General features: G+C 39.6%; 1 protein-coding gene across 9 annotated transcripts in view; it reads left to right on the top strand.

Annotated features, from left to right (window-relative positions):
• Kalrn (kalirin RhoGEF kinase) overlaps positions 1-17,330 on the top strand; it is a 627,901-nt gene that overhangs the window by 361,852 nt on the left and 248,719 nt on the right. For all 9 annotated transcript variants that reach the window (XM_076867942.2, XM_076867955.2, XM_076867941.2 and 6 more), the window contains 4 exons: positions 2,283-2,402; positions 8,476-8,667; positions 11,850-11,999; positions 14,339-14,453. In XM_076867942.2, coding sequence (XP_076724057.1) covers positions 2,283-2,402; positions 8,476-8,667; positions 11,850-11,999; positions 14,339-14,453 — 577 coding nt within the window. The remainder of the gene's footprint in view (positions 1-2,282; positions 2,403-8,475; positions 8,668-11,849; positions 12,000-14,338; positions 14,454-17,330) is intronic.

Here is a 17,330-nt window from a genome sequence, read left to right as displayed (position 1 = left end):
GGTTAAGTGATTTTTCCAGGTAAGTAACAAAGTCAGGTATTCTGACTTCAAATTTATGCTTTTTCTAAACTATGCCAGTTCTACTTCTGGGGCTGACTCATTCATGGGGATCAATCTCACCATGGAATAAGCCATGGGTATAAACTACCATGTATTCTTATTTTCTTAAAATCAAATGTTTAGGGCTGGGGTTGTAGCTCAGTGGTAGAGCACTTGCCTTGCATGTATGAGGCACTTGGTTTGATCCTGAGCACCACATAAAATAAATAAATGAAGGTATTATCATGTTCATCTACAATTAAAAATTTTTTTAAATCAAATGTTTAGAACTTCAAAATTATTTTATAAAGAGTATTTTATAAACAGTATTTGGGAAATAAAATGTACAATAGGATATGATATGATTTAATAAAAGAACTAGGGACCAAACACATGATATTTCTAGGTGGAAAAGCTGGTAAATGGGTATTCCCACCACCATAGCTATCACTGATGTTTCCAGTTGGCTGAAACTAGAGAGGAGAAGAATTTTCCAGCAATACTCAGGAGGCCCAGAAGGAGCACTGATTTGTGTTGCATATAGAGAAAATGTTTTTCTGACACTCTTAAATAATCTCTAAACTAAGCAGAATACAGTGAAACATGATACATAGAGACACAGTTCAAAATACATATTATGAACTCCATCTTCCAAAGAGAAGAGCATTTGGACATGCAATCTATGAATGCAAACTTTCAGGCAGCTTTTCAAAATCATTAGCACTTCTAGCTAGCCAGCCACAGTCCACCAGTGACAACAGGAATTTCACACGTACACTCTGAGCAGTTATTTCCTGCAACCAATTGCTTTACAGATTGGCATCTCATCCACAACCTGCCAGACTGGCCATGAATTAACATCTCAATCCAAATAGCCCAGCTCCAGCAGGATTTGTGCCCCAATGTTATCCATGCACAATAAGGCATCCGTCATTGTCTGCTCAGGGATGAAATTTGAGAAAGTCCTTTGGGAGTTATGGAGCAGCAGACCAGCCTTGGTATTTTCCAGTCGTTTAACATGAGGAAGTTGAGAGGAGAAAAAATTTGAAAGCAAATCTGAAACAGATCATGGTGTCTCTTCCTTTGGCATGAGGTAACAGATGGATGGTATTTACTGACTAAAATTTCCAGAGAAGTTTCATTTCCTCACCAAGCAAAAACCTCAGAGTCCCTAGAAAAGAAGATATTTAGCTACGTTCTGGTGACAGTGCAACAGGTGTGTTTGCAGAGCCTAACTCTCCCAGGTGGACTATTTTACACAGACTCTGTTAAACTAGATAGTTGCCCATTTCACAAACTAGGACTATCTGTTAGCTGTATCTTCTTCTATCCTAATATTGCTTAGCTGAGTTTTCTTTGCCCCACTACTCATTACGTTCACCCAGAAATTGTATTCAGCCCAGCCATAGCCTCTAAATAATTTAAGTCCATTATAATTTACCCTCCCTTTTTCTGATGATCAGTGTATGACTTATTCATGCTATTTTACTTGTTTTCTCCTTCCTGCTTCCTTTGGGCTGTTTACCTAGCAAACCCCAACTCCATTTATTCCTGACTATTTTGTAAGGTATAGGGAGGTTGGACTCACCGCTCAGGTGTGACTTGGGTCTTCTCCATTACTTCTAAAACATTACTGTACCACACCCATGATAGGTAGGGTACTGTACTAGGCATCATGTGATATTAAAATATGACTAATAGATTGCCCAGACTTCAGGGAGTTTACCTTCTAAGGGGGAAATGAAATTTAGGTTAAAATAACCGAAGAAGTCAGCTGTGGTGATTAACATATAGGTGGTACATACAAAGTAGTATGGTTGTGCTGAAAAAGGAAGAGATTGCTTCTAATAGGAATGATGAGGCATGGAAGATTTCAGGAAGTTCTTGTTTGAACTGGGTCTTAAAAAAAGAATAGGATACCAACAGTTGGAATTTACTTATTTATACCATTCAATATTCCTGAAGGAACTTTAGACACACATACAACCAGATTGATGCTTAAATGAGTGAGGAAATTAGGTTAGTTAGTGGGTGGTAAAGGGAGGAAATAATATATAGACCTGGAAATGAAATTGGCACATAAAATAAACTCCTTAAGTCACAAGGTGGTAGTGAGATTGGGGAGCTGACCATCTAAGACCCTTCCTGAACTCTGTCCTTTGAATGAAGTGCCTTTAGATAAGGCAACACTTTGGGGAAGCTGCGGAAAGCCATTCACCTCTGTCCTTATCCTGATTCCCTAGGTCCTGGGATGGATCCGCAATGGAGAGTCCATGCTCAACGCCAGCCTGGTCAATGCCAGCTCTTTGTCTGAAGCAGAACAGCTACAGCGGGAGCATGAGCAGTTCCAACTGGCCATCGAGGTAACAACCAAATCTGACTGCACTGCTTTCTGTCCCCCTCTCTGCTCTGTGCCTGGGGCAGCATGATTCCCTGAGGTCGGGTGTTCCTTCAGGTGTGGGAGTCTTTACTCTTTCAGGTCCAGGAAACTTCCCTCCTACCCAGGTACTGATGGGAAAGTGAGTGCAGGGCTTCATGCCCCCAAGGAGGCCAGCATCAGAAGTCAAGTATGCACACTACAAATGAGAATCTTACTCATCAGGGCCTTCAGCCTTTCAGGGCCCTGGTACTTTGAGATATTTACACAGTATAGATTATGTGCCAGTTGAGAAATGTAAAGCTAAGTTAGAATTCACTTCCAATTGAAAATCCCTCAGACCTAATAAACAAGTGCATGAGTTTCTACTAAATTGGGATCATATTTTTTTTATCGTATTTCTAACCATTTAGTTTATAGGTCAGAATCTATCTTCTAACAAGGACAACCAGCATTGGAGCAGATCACACCCGTCTGCCTTGCTAAAGTGGTTGTTCAATAATGCTGGTAGAAGTCATATTTAGGGAGTAAACTGCAACTAGAAGATGTTACCAACTGGGACCATTTTAAAATGAAAGCCTATTTTAAACTGGGAACCAGGACCATTTTAAAATGAAAGCCTATTTTAAAATAAACTCCACTTATAATAATCTAATATAAATGTTGCCATGCTTTAAATAATACTTTAATTGTCCTTTCTATTAGGACATCCTCCTTCCCAAAGAGACTTAAGCTGATTGCTTCACAGTGGTTTGAGGAAAGAATAGGAAATGGGACATGAGAATTGTATTAAAAATAAAATAAGTTCAGTACCAATGGGAATAGAGACAAAGAGTGAAAACTTCAAAGACACTCATTATTCTGTGGTTCATCATAGAAATTAGCCCACTTCTGAGTAAGAGCTACAAAGCTGTTATTTTCTAAAAAATTATTGTTAGTAGGTATTTTGCATAACAGTAATGGAAAAATAGTAAAAATTTAACTGTCTGTGCCCATACTATGCCTTTAATGCAGTAATCCAGCTGATTGCTAAGCATTTTAAAACTAAATATTGATTGAATTCAACTATTTAATTTTCCAGAAATCATCTTGTTTGCATAAATAATAATATTAAGATGAATGACATGTTACTATAAGATACTTGATAATCTTCTTAGAAATGATTATTAGTCCTTAAAGTATGGTCTGGGATTTGAGATTTTAAAATAAACTATATGTTTTATGCACAATATGGGAAAATCACTTTCTAAGGAGGAATTAACCAGAGGAGAGAAGTTTTATTATCATCAGCTATCTCTATTGCAGTTTGCTGACACAACCAAATATGGTAGTGCTGGGACCTAGTCTCTGTAAAGGAAAGATCAGGATTGGGGTTATAATCAGGCACTTGGTGGTCAAGTTTCCACTAGGGCATAGGAAGCAGTGAGGGTTGGGCAATCAGACCAGAGGCATGAGAAGCTGTGAGGGAGGTTAGGCAGAGACAAAGCCACTCTTGGCCTCTTATTTTTCATGAATGAGAAGGTTTACATGGTTTGTCAGATGATTAAATTTCTAGTCCCTTAAAGAAATGTTAAGCAGGAAAGACCAAGTGTCATGACACACCTGAGCATCTTAGTGAGCTGGCAAGAAAGAGCAGGTAGATGAGCCATGTGTGGTGGTGCATGCCTGTAATCCCAGGGACTCTGGAACCTAGGAAGACTGCAAGTTCAAGGCCAACCTCAGCAACTTAGTGAGTTCCTGTCTCAAAATAAATAATTGTTTAAAATGCCTGAAGATGTAGGTCAGTGGCAGAGTACCCACTGTGTTCAATCCCCAGAACTGGGAGGAAAAAATAAAAAGAAGAAGAAGTAGGTAAATGCTTTCACAGTGCTATTGAAATGACTAAATTCCACACAGCTGCATATGCAGTATGTATTAATTTCTTTCAGATGCTGCAGTATTCTTGCAACACAGAGACTTGTCAGATGATTAAATTATGATTAATGCCTCCCAATCAGTCCTAGGTTTCTGTATTGGTAAAACTTGATCAATTAGTCTTTAGAATTTATACTGAGATATAGCAACTCTAAGGTTGGTGTCTGTGGTCTCAAGAGGGCAGAGCAGAGCAGATAGGATTTCTGGAAGATCTTAGGAATGGGAGGTAGGCAGGGTCTTCAGTATGGCTAGAATAACAAGAACAGAACCAGAATTTCAGCATATGCTTCTTCTCCAGGGGGTCTATGTAAGGTTCTGCATCAGGAGGAAAATATGCCAGGGAGGATGAAGGCAATTTTAAAGGAAGTCTAAGTTTGGTTTGGCTTACCCCATTTTGATAGTATTATTGGAAGCTTTTACAATGATTGCTAATAGCAAATAGGATTTGACTTAATAGACCCTAAGAAAGAACCTGGGGTTCTATAGGGGAAAATAAAATAGCTATTGGTAGGATGATCATATAATTTATTGTGTAAACTGAGACACTTTTCAAAGTGAAGAGAATTACTAAGTCAGAAGAACAGACATAGAGTAGAACTGTCCTTTATAAACCCGGATATCTGCTAACCCTAGTTTGGGCAACCTCCTTGGGTTGAAGGTTTCAGTCTCTCCAGGGAAGATCAAAATTTTTCTCAGAAGTCTTGGTTACAGTAAATCTTTCCCAGAACCACTCAGAATGGACAGAAGTACTCAGCACCCAGGTGCAGTAAAGCTCTATCAAGCAAACCTGGATTATTATATGTTAATATCAATAGAGGCAGCTGATGTTTCTTCAGGAACTTCAAAAGAAAAGCTCATTTTTAAAATCCATTTTTACTTGAAATCCTCTTATGCATTTTAGGTATAAACATTATGCCAGAAAAAAGTAGCTAAAACTAGATAATAAGAGCAATTGATTCAGTTCAATTTTCTTCTGCATACTCCTAAATATGAATGCCCTTGATAATCCTTGTCTTAAACATATAACACACAACGGGATTTGATAATAGGGAGTAGAAATAAATGCAAAATAATTACTTAAGCTTAGTGAAGCAAAGATTATGCCATATAGATAAGAGTTTATTATTTAGGAAATTAAAGGGGGAAAGGAGTTCTCAGGACTATTAAATGATAATGAGTTTCAGAGTAAGGAAGAGAATTTATTTTATACCATAACTTATAGGAAAATCCAGCCTATACCTCCACTCTCAGAGAAAGGCATGATAACAGGTTTATGATGACAGTTACATGCTGGTTTAATGTATTGAGGAAAAGCCATATAATTACCATAATCACTAATGTTCATCTTGTGAACCCTTCTTCCAAATGAGAACTACTATAGTTACCATTATATTCCTAGAGATAAGATGATGTGGTATGATATAGTAGAAAGGACATGATGAAACATGAGTCTCAATCCTGGGTTCATCACTTCCTTGGTTGTGCATTTCTGGGCACTCTGCTTCTTAATCTCTGAGATGGGAGTAGTAATATCCACATTGTAGTAGTGTTGGGAAAAGTAGAAAATATGTGTAAGCGTAATGCCCAGCACAGAGTGTGTACACTGGATAAATGACAGATGCTTAAATGATTTTCCAAACTGCCCTTGCTTTGAGAGTTTTACAGTCTAAATAATGACATGAGTAACATAGGAGTAGGGTCATTTTTCTGAGAGTCTCAGATCATCTAAAAAGGCCTGGTTGAGGAGAGCAGACCTTAGGTGAGTCTCAAAGGAAAGCTAAGATACTGCCTTAGGAGGATACAGAGGGTATCCATCATGGCAGGAAGAAGGGAGCTAGCAAAGGGAGGTAAGAAAGCATGTGGTGTGTTTGCAGAGGGTTGCAGGGGAAGCAGTAGGTGATAATGTTATAGAAGTAGCTAGGTCCAAATCGTAAAATGACAAATACCAAGTTTGGACTTAATTTCATAGCAATGGAGGAACCATGGTAAGGCTTTTGAATTAAGAGAAGGGAGTGATATTTAGCATAAAATGAGAGCTTTAGAGATGGAAAGAATGTTAGATGTCACTTATTACAAACACTTCCTATTACAGATAATTAAGCAAAACTGCCATATAACTGCAATAGCTTAGTGGTCAAAATAAATGTTTAGTATGCTTGCAGCCCTTAGTTTAATCCCCAGCACACCACCAACACACACACACACACACACACACACACACACACACTCACGCATGCACGCACACACGTGAAGGATGGATTGGGTAGATTAGAAATAGAAAAATTAGAAAAGAAAACTACTTAGGTCACCCCCCTAACAGTCTGTGTATGAAGTAGTAATGGCTGGACTGGGTGGGATGAGGGAGTGGGGCTCAGTAGTCATGAATAATATCAAGACTGCAACCCAAGTGGCAAGGGAAAGTGGAATATCAACAGAAGTGGTAGGTGAACAGGGAAAACTGTTCACAGAGAAGAGTTCAGTTTCCACTGTGGAACTCGAGGAACTGAAAGTCCTTCCCATTCACTGACAAGGGCCCCTCTGTTCTCTAGGAAGATCATTTCCTTTGCTGAGAATGTGTCTTTGTAGCAGACTGACATGGGACAGGCTGTCAGACCAACTGAATGAGTGCTGCTCACAAAGTGAGGTGTGTGTAGGTCATGATGAGGTAATAGAAGCCCGGGGAATAGATCAGAGCTCTGCTGGAGTGAAGGAAAGGCAAGGACTGACCTTAGCACCTCTGCATCTAGGAGCAGGGAAAAGACAGTGCCAGTAAACCAGGCATAGAAAACCAGGGATTTGTAGCGGATCATTTCTGCCTTTAGTGTTGATTCTCTGCTTTCATTCTCAGTTAGGAACCTGATGCCGACACAGGACAGAGGGACAGTGGAAAGGCCACAGAACCATGGGGTCTGGATTGCTAGAGGAGGTCATTCTAGGGAGCTACTGCAGATTCAGGAACGAGAAAAGGGAAGCCAGAAGGGGTCCATAGACTGTGGCAAAGGAGTGTATGGACTGCAGTCTGCAGTGTGGGCGAAGGGCAAATGTGGGAACCCAGGGGAGCGCAGGTGAGAATGAGGGAGGGCCTACCCAGACCCAAGCAGTGCTGAATGGATTCGCTCTTGAGAACAGTCTCAGTCACTGTCCCTTTTCACTTCTGGCTAAGTTGAATCTTCCTAAAAGTACAAAAGCCAAATGAGTACTATACCACGAGGCCAGAATGACCCCAGAGAGATAGGCAGCAGTGCTGTTAGCTCTTTCAAGTCACTTGGGCTCTGAAATTCTCACATGGATCATCCACACCAGGACTCTGTTTTTAGGAAAACTCCAATCCCATTTGGTTCCTCCCTGGCACCCAGTCCTCCAGCCTCATCCTACCTTGTATAGTTAGTGTGAACTCAGAGAAGGCAAACTACATTTAGCCTATTTCAAAAAGCATTAAGAAAAAATATATGTAAATATCTTAAAAGCAAATGTAAAAAAAATGTGAAGATCACAGGTTGGGCTAAGTTATCTGCCATACTACTCTGCTTCTTTGGTGAAGTAACTAAGGGAAGATGTGAGAGGCTGCTCTCTAGCTTTATTAACCTGCCAAATTTATTCCTTTTACTATAATTCTTTTCAAATGGTTAATGTTTAAAATGGCTGTATCATAGTCTGAAATTTATTTTATATGGAGTTTTTTTGGGTTTTTATGCTATATTTACTTGATCTATAAAATGGGACTGCAGCAGGGGGAAAAACTTCTTTGAAAGCTTAATGATGAACCTTTTCATAATTAGATTTGAAAAGGAAATTTAATGTACCAGAGAACAGACTTACATGCAACCTGTTTCTCTACCACAGAATCGAAATGTCCTTAAAATCCAGGGTGATGCAATTAAAAAGTAAGGTCTGGGATGGAAGTTAAGGTCCTGAGAGACCAGTTAATGAAAATGTATGATATCCTTTTAAAAAAATATGCTTTAAAACAATACTGTATTAATCTTCATGACAAAATGGATCAGTCATTTAAAGCACTTTAACTTTTCTGCATCTTTCCACTCACGCCTCACTCCACCCCCTCCCATACCACGCCTGGGTTGTTCCCACGGACCTCTCTCTCCTCCCCTTGTGCCCAGTCCCTCTTTCATGCCACTTCCTTGCAGAAGACGCACCAGAGTGCCCTGCAGGTACAGCAGAAAGCCGAGGCACTGCTCCAGGCTGGCCACTATGATGCGGACGCCATCCGGGAATGTGCAGAAAAGGTGGCCCTCCACTGGCAGCAGCTCATGCTGAAGATGGAAGATCGGTTAAAACTGGTCAACGCATCTGTGGCCTTTTACAAAACTTCTGAACAGGTGAGGGAAAGGTGGGAGGCGTGTGCACTGAGGCTGACAGAGGGCTGCTTTCTGCTTCCCATTGCAACTCTGCAATTCAACTCCAACAAGGAGCCAGTCCTCTCAGCACAAACTTGGAGAATAAAAGAATGACATGTGGAAACACCACAGTTGGCTTCCTATCATCTTTTTTCATTATGGCAGTGAACCATGTGATTTATTTCTCAAACTCATCATATCTGTACTGAGGTGTTAAAACAGAAATGAGGTACATACTAAATGCTAGATTTGAGCAATGTATCAGTCAGCTCTTGCCACAGTAATGCCTTATAACTAACTGTTAAAACTCACTGGCATAAAACAAAAAGCATTTATTTTTTGCTTAAGTATCTGGGGTTCAACTAATCTTAGCTGAGCTTGGTAGAGTGAGGTTCCAAGCTGCAGTTTGCATCCAAGGATGCTCCTGTGTTTCTCACCCTCCTTGTCCAGCAGCTACTTGAGGGACATTTATAGTTAAAGACAGAAAGAGCCCAAAACCTACTGTGTAAGAGCATCTCAAGACTTTACTTCTATCACATTCTCTAATGTTCCATTAGCCCAAACAATCACATGGCCAAGCCATCAGTGAGGCAACAATGCCTCCAATGAAATTCTGGAGAGGAAAATGAATATTTACTGAACAATAATATAATCTACTGCAACTAGTCATTATGCACTGCTTGAAAAACATATGACCCTGCCATTCCTGGGGTTTCCAGCCAATTAGAGGAAACTCAGCTCTGTCCTTGGGGAACTGTGAGCCTAAGTGGTTAAGATAGTGCAGCAGGGACCTGAAGATGCAGATATGTTACCATTACGTCAGTACATCAATATGAGCAAGGCCTAAGGATATTTTTTTAAATGATTTGGGTGCTATACGGGAATTCTTTTCATGAAATAGATGCTTAAAACAGGACTAATTTTATTCAGTGTAAAATAGTTTTCTCAATGAACTGCTCCCTAGCAGAAATAAATAAAAAATAAATTCCCCTGGGCTGGGGTTGTGGCTCAGCAATAGAGTGCTCATCTAGCCTGTGCGAGGCCCTGGGTTCGATCCTCAGCATCACATAAAAATAAATAAATAAATAAAAGGTATTGTGTCCTACTACAACTAAAAAATAAATATTTAAAAACAATACATTCCCCCTCTGGATGACTTATCGGGACCATGGGAAGTCTGCCTTGGAGCAAAGAAAACATGCCCATAAGAGCTATACCAGTGTAATAGTTCACACACTTCATGTTTCTTATGTTTTTTTTCAGAGAGATTATGCTTTTGATGGCCACAGAAGTGACAGCAGCAGATTAAGATGATAGAACTTCCCCAGTTGATCTATAATCCACACAATCCAAATCAAATCCCAGCAAGCTTTTTTGTAGAAATTGACATACCAATTCTAGGATGTCCATGGAAATAAAATGCACATGAAAAGAATGCAAATTCAAAGAACCTGGAATAGCCAAAACAATCTCAAAGGGGAAGAACAAAATTTGGAGGAGTTATACTACCTGATTTAAAGATTTACTCTAAAATTGCAGTGATCAAGACAGAATAATGTTGGTATAAGAATAGACACATGGAATAGAATGGAGGTTATAAAAGTTGACACATTTATATGGGTGTTTGATTTTTGTCAAAGCAATTCCATGAACAAAGGAAAGTCTTTTCAGCAATTGGCACTACCCAAATGAATGTCTATATGGGAAAAAATGAGACTTAATCCCAATCTAATGTACAAATTTCCATTTGAGATGGATCAAGATCATGAAGGGAACAGAGTACTATTTAAGAGTCAGAAAATCTGACCCTGAACTGACCTTGCTGAAGGTTACTTTATTTCTGTAGATTTGTTTCTTCACCTATGAAAGGATTTATACTTGATAATCATTTCGCTTTTAACTTCCACATTGATTGGCTGTAAGTCCAATCTTATCATGGGACAGATCTCAAGTAGTCTTATTCTTAATGTCTTTGTATGTCTATAATCTGTTTTATCCCAAGACAAGAGCCGCCTGTGCATATTTAAACATCTTTCTTGAAGACAAGTACTAGAGATGGGACTAGACAAGCAACCCAGGATTTAGGAACAGACCATCTCATGATATGAGAAACATGTCTGGCCATGAGGATGTTCTGTCTGAGACATCTTTCAGCTTAGTTTATAACTCAGTGAGCATCCTGTCCAATGATATAAATCCTTCATCAAAAGTGATGGCTTTCTCAGAGGAAGCCAAAGACAGTTTTAGCTGCTCCCCCAGTTGCTATATCCAAGCAAGTAGTCAAAGTCTATTGAAGGAAAGCAAGAATTTAAGTTTCGTCTTTCTGAATCCTCCCTTAGTCCCTGATACCAGACCTCTTTGAATTTCCCACAGTAGGACCCAACCCAACTTTCTCTTCAAACCCCCTTCAAAATGCTCTGTTCTCTCCCGAGGTCATTTATAAGGTCCCCCAGCATGGCTTCTCCACACTTTTACAACTGAAAGTCTTCTTAACTGTCTTTTAGGTTAACTCAAATTTATTTTCCCTGTGAAGAAAATGTACATTTTGTAATAGGGAGCCTTAAGATGTCACTGCCTTATGACAGGACTTTGGGACATTTTTCCCAGGGGAAGAGAAAGAGGACTTTCATTTATGGCTCATAAATCACACTGATTTATGAGTGGCAACTTCCTTCTTTACCTCTGCTCAAGGCTCCTTACTACAGGACAAGCGCAGATGGTTGGAAATTGAGCATCTTCTCAAAATTCCATTTCCTGTTCTGTAAATTCACAGTTATTGTGAAGTTATACCAATATTAAATATATAAAAACTTTGAAATGCCTCCAATATACTATCTTCCTTCCTTTTTTTCTACTTCATACTATTCCTTGGTAATGTCATCAACCCCCATAGCTACAGCCTTCTACTATCAACTCTAAGAAGACAATCCCCAAATCCATATCTCCAGTTGAAGATTGTCTCTCACGCTCCAGACACAGGATTCTCACTGCCTTCTGCACTTCTCTTAGACTCTTAGGTGCCCCAGGGTCACCACATACTCTAAATTGACAGACTGAATTTTGAATGAAACGGGTCACTGTGCGGAATTCTGTGGGCTGAAGGTCCTCAAAGAACACTTCCTAACTGATTAATTTACTGAGTGTTTCTCTCCATGATTCATTAGGTATGCAGTGTTCTGGAGAGCTTAGAGCAAGAGTACCGAAGAGATGAGGACTGGTGTGGTGGAAGAGATAAACTGGGGCCAGCAGCAGAGATCGACCATGTTATCCCCCTCATCAGCAAACATTTGGAACAAAAGGAGGCTTTCCTTAAGGTCAGAGCACATTTTCACATAAACTCTCAGACTCCTCCTTCAATATGTAGGTGCTTTCATGCACACATGCGTGCTCTCTCTCGCGTGCGCTCTCGCTCTCTCTCTTTCTCTCTCTCTCTCTCTCTCTCTCACACACACACACACACACACATACACACACTTGTTTCATATGGGCCTCCCAGCCCCCTGCTTTTGCTAGCTTCTTATCTACAGGGCAGAGAGGTTGTAGAGAAGATGTTGACTGGTCAGTTACAAAGGTAGTAAGGTTATGCTTCAAGCATTCATTTCTCTCTCAGCACTTTTGGTATCATTGGGCAATTAGGATATAACATTACTACTGTTGCCATATTTCAATATCCTGATATCCTGTGGACATTGTTAACTATATACTCAGTGGTTTGGTTTATAAAATTACTTTTTGATTAAAAGATAGAAAACACTTAAAATGTAAAAAACACCATTAAAAATACTTTATAAATAGATGATAATCTATTTATGATCCTTTATAAAAGTTTAGGGTAAGAATTAAGCAAATAAATTTAGACACCATGTTTATTTATCAGTCTAGCAATTGTCAATTACCAATAAATGCCATGCTATTTATTCTCCTGTATGAAGGTAGAATACCTTTCCTGGGCTTAGAGCCTGAGCCTCCCAGGGAGGAAGCACAGCCGTGCTGTGCACAGGCTTTCAATGGAGCAGGAAGATCTTTGATATTCTCTTAACCATCTGTATCCAGGCTAATCTAAAGTCTCTGTTCATTCCCAAATTTCTTGCTTTCATGTTCTTCTTCCTCTCAGGTAAGCACAAGAGAATGTTTATACCCTCACAGACTGCCACTATTTTTATGCAATTCTATAATTAACTGCCTTTCTTTTATTAGGGATTTTCTCTATTTGACCACCTTTTGGAGTTATATTTTTTGTTCTTTTTAAAGATGGCCTTCTCCCATCTGTCTAGTATCTGAAGCTATACTGGTTAGAACCTTTAGTCATCAGGAATAGGAATTTTTCCATGCTGGGCTTAAGATAGTTTAAAACAAAATTTAAAACAAAACAATTTAAGTAGAGCATATCAAGGATTTTAAATACAGAGATAAAGGTATTTACTCATAAAATTAAACATTTCTTTTGAAGAAGAAAACAAAACTTTTCTGGGTTGATATTTTTCATATGTTCCCAAAATTATAGAGAAAAACTCTCCATCGCTGTGGGAATTCTGTGCCCAACAGACAGAATGTCACACTCTGTTTGTACACATTAGTTGATCCATTTCAGATTCTTTAGCTTTAGACCACCATCAAGCTATCAAACTTATGTGCCTGAGAGTTCGTGGACCCACCAACAGACTTCTACCAAAGATCCCAGAAGATTTTGTTGCTAATTTTTATATAATCAAAAAATTATATGGTTTTAGAATTATATTAATCATATGTTAGTTATAGAACAATTTTAATCATATAGTTTATAGTATCTGAGGCTAAGTATAAGAAGGTTTAAAACTTAACAATTTGGTCTAGAGATAATTTAATTCTGGAAACTTGTAGATTAAAAATTAGTATACTAGCATGTTATTTTTATAAACAGGAGAGTTAAAACTTCTTTTTCAGAGAAATCCAGAACTATATAAGCTTGAGAAACTAGAAATACTCTGTTAGTGGACCTAAATTTTAGATCTGCCTGTGCCCTTTCTGGGCCTCAGTCTTGTCTATCAGTATAACAAGGAGAATGTGACCTGTCCTCTCTGCCCCCACAACTGACTTGAGTCTTAAAGGCTCTTAAAGTCATAATGGTTCTTATTCTGTTACAGAGATCAGTGTTTTCCAATAGTAGAAAGTTTATTGGTGATTTTAGGTAAGGGATGGATAGACATATGAATTTGAAAAATGCAGGTAAAAAAAAAAAAAACTTCCCCAAGTCTGAATCAAACAAATGTTAAAGAGGGCTTATGTTGCCTGGACTTTCACCAGTGGTCATCATAAGAAGTATTCTAGTGGAAAAGGAAAACCAGCCTGGGAGTGAATGTTATAATGCCAGATCAAGATCAATCTACAGGTAGTCAAGGTATTTTATTGATTTCTGATTTTTATCTTAAATGGAAAGAGGACAAGCACAGATAAAAGGAAAACTCAGAGCACAAGCCTATTAAATTGGAATTGGACCATCCATGAACCAGAAGTGACCTCCAGAGCTGTGCTCCCACAGGACTCCTCCAGCATCCTCATGAACTGTCAAGCCCTCAAGCTTCCTAAAAAGTGGAAGGAGGACACCCCTCTCTGGTGGCTAGAACACCAGACAGTTTAGGGGGACAGGAGCACCTCACACCTTTGTCTCTTTCAGGCCTGCACCCTGGCACGGCGGAACGCTGAAGTATTTCTCAAGTACATCCACAGGAACAACGTCAGCATGCCCAGTGTTGCTAGCCATACTCGAGGACCTGAGCAGCAAGTGAAAGGTCAGTGAGAGGCCTACCAGGCCTCAAGTTACTTCACTAGCATGGACAAGAGGCCAGCCCTTCCCTACGCTGTGCTGTGGACCTAGTCTTCATGCTATTTCAAATTTCCTGATTCTTAGAGAAGAAAAAAATCTGATGTGGGATGGTGTGGGCACTGGTGATTCATGGTCAGTTTCTTAATATGCATCAAGATTCTGAATGGAAAAATGAGGACAAATTTCCCAGACTTTTAAATAGTATCTTAAAGCTCAGGCTGTACTGCCTAGTAGAATTTTCTGAAATAATGGAAATGTACAATATGGTAGCCATTAGTCACATGTGCCTATTGAGCACTTGAGATATGGCTAATGCAACTGAGGAACTAATACTTTACTTTTATTTAATATTAATTAATTTAAATATAAATAATCATATGTGACTTGTGCTGACACATTGAATAGCACAAGACTGGGTATCTTAACCCCTGGCAATGAGGCAAGAACTGGGAATCATAAAACCAAGATCTAACTGTAGAGTTGTCACTTATTGCCTAAACTTTAAAACTTTAGTTTTCTTATTTAAAGTGGGGAGAATGTCTAAGCTCTTGCTACTGAAAAATGTGGTCCCAGACTAACAGCATTGATATAACTGTATGAATCTCAGGCCCCAACCAAACCTACAGAGTCAGAACCTGCATTTTGGCATGACTTATCCCATCCACCACGTGGTTTGTGTGCAAGTCAAATTTACATAACTACTATTCTAGATAAATTTTAATATCTCTGAATTCTATAAAGTCCATGATTATATGAAAAAATTATATAACCTTTAAAAATTGCTTATTATCCGATCATATTAAGCTCAAGTTATTATCTGTTACTACCTTAAATTATTACTCTAGCCATGCACAAATTAGCCTTTGAGTAGATGACAAGTTTAATACATGTCCACTTATAAAAGCAGACAAATACAACCCTGGATGGACGTGGGTAGGGAATCCAAGCTGACTTGGAGTGAGGAGTGTGACAAGCTTGAAGACACCATGAACAGAATAGGGATGTGTGACCTGCTTTAGATAGGGCTTTCTGCCCTGCTCAGAGAGCTCAAGAGCTGAGAAGATCAAAAGCCACTGAAAAGAATTAAACTTAGGAACCAAAGTTCCCTACAGAGAGGACGGACACACAGTTCCTTTTCCAGCTATGTTATTCTGTTTTTGATTGAGGGACCCTGTGGGTGGCTGACATCATGTCAACCTCTCCTTAAAGCACATTTCAGAGCATATGTTCTGACTTCCAAAGGCAGATGGCAGCTTGGGTGAGGCCAGCTGCTGCTGAGAGGCCACACCCCCCACCTACAATTGTGTATGCAGATAAGGGCTAAGCACCCAGAGGGAGCCAGGATGCCTACATCATCTTGGGCCAAGGGAAGGTTGAAGCCATTATGAAAGCTCTCAAAATGAAGGGGCGGGGGAATGAAACTTGAAACTCTGTAGGGGTTTTGCCTGACTTGGGTTGATTCTCTTAGCCATCACAGAGGGAGGCTGCAGTGAGCAGAGCCTGACTGGTGCACGTAAAGGCTAAAGGAGGCAGGTTCTCACTCTATCTTTCCCCCACTGGAAGCTCTCATGTGAGCAGGGACCTGGAATTCCTTCTGTATCTGTTTCCTTTTCACCTGCTGCCTGGACCCAAATTCATTGCTATATATTTTAGGTTTACCTATGGGAGCAAAGATTGCTGCATAACAACACCAAAATTCAGAGTTGCACAACTGTGAACATTTATTGTTCAAATAACTGGGATTAGCTAGGATGACCATGCTTGGCCATACAACTAACTGTGCTTCAGGCCGGCTGGCGTGGCTCCTTAACTATCGGTAAGATTCTTGTCTGTTCATGCTGAGACGTGGGGTCGAAGGCCAGAAGTTACCCAGAAGTGATTTTAAGCAAGCACATTTTCAAGTTCCTGCTAGTGTCATATCTGTTAACAACCTATTTGCCGAAGTAAGTCACATACCCGAACCAGAGGTCAGTGAGGGAGTGAGGAAGTATATACTTCACCTCTCTGGCAAAGAATAAGAAGCTAAGTGATAAAGGCATAGACAGCTGTAGGGAATGGAGAATGATTAGGACCTGTGAAAGGTCTCAGCTTATGGGAGCTATTCTTAAAGCCAGACCCTCCAAGGATATTAAAAGTAAACAAAATCAACAAAAACATTAAGTATAAACACCACAGCTTGGGTTGTGCCACGTTGGTAAAGCACAGCAATGTGTGCTTTATAACATGGAGACCAGGATGGCCAAGGGCACAGGGCTCTGAAGGCAAACACACTTGGACCAAATCTGAGCTCAACCCCTTCCTATCTTAGTGAATCTGAGCAAGTTACCTATCCTCTCTGAGCCTCAGTTTTCTTATTTGTAAAATCACATTTATCATAGGGTATTGTAAAAACATGTGTCTGCCATATAATGAGTACTTATTAAATGTTAATTATTCATATTATTATTGTTGTTATGTATTTTTTAATATCTAATATAATTAGCAGGAATCAAGAGGCAGAAATGATACAAAATAAATTTGGTTGCTTCAAGCGTAGAACATACCATTTAAACCACTTAAGGAAATCAATCTTTGTAGCCAGTTACTGCTAAAAGGAGAAGTAGGAAGGAAAAGGACTGACCCCCTACCATGGCCCCCTTATGGTGCTTCATGACTTGTACATATCCTCTAGTTTATCATCATTAGAGTTAAGAGCTTTCAGCTTTCTTATGATCAGACCCAAACAACATGGAAGCTTGTACCTAGAGACAGGACAATGTAGCTTCCCTGTGCCCTCTGTTTGGAAGCTTTTATGACCTTGCCTCTACTGTTAAAGTGCTGTATGTACAACTCCTATACAGTA

The sequence above is a fragment of the Callospermophilus lateralis genome, chromosome 10, assembly GCF_048772815.1.
Source record: "Callospermophilus lateralis isolate mCalLat2 chromosome 10, mCalLat2.hap1, whole genome shotgun sequence".
Classification (NCBI taxonomy): domain Eukaryota; kingdom Metazoa; phylum Chordata; class Mammalia; order Rodentia; family Sciuridae; genus Callospermophilus; species Callospermophilus lateralis.
The sequence above is the reverse complement of the archived record's forward strand: the minus strand, read 5'-3'. Positions and strand labels throughout refer to the sequence as shown.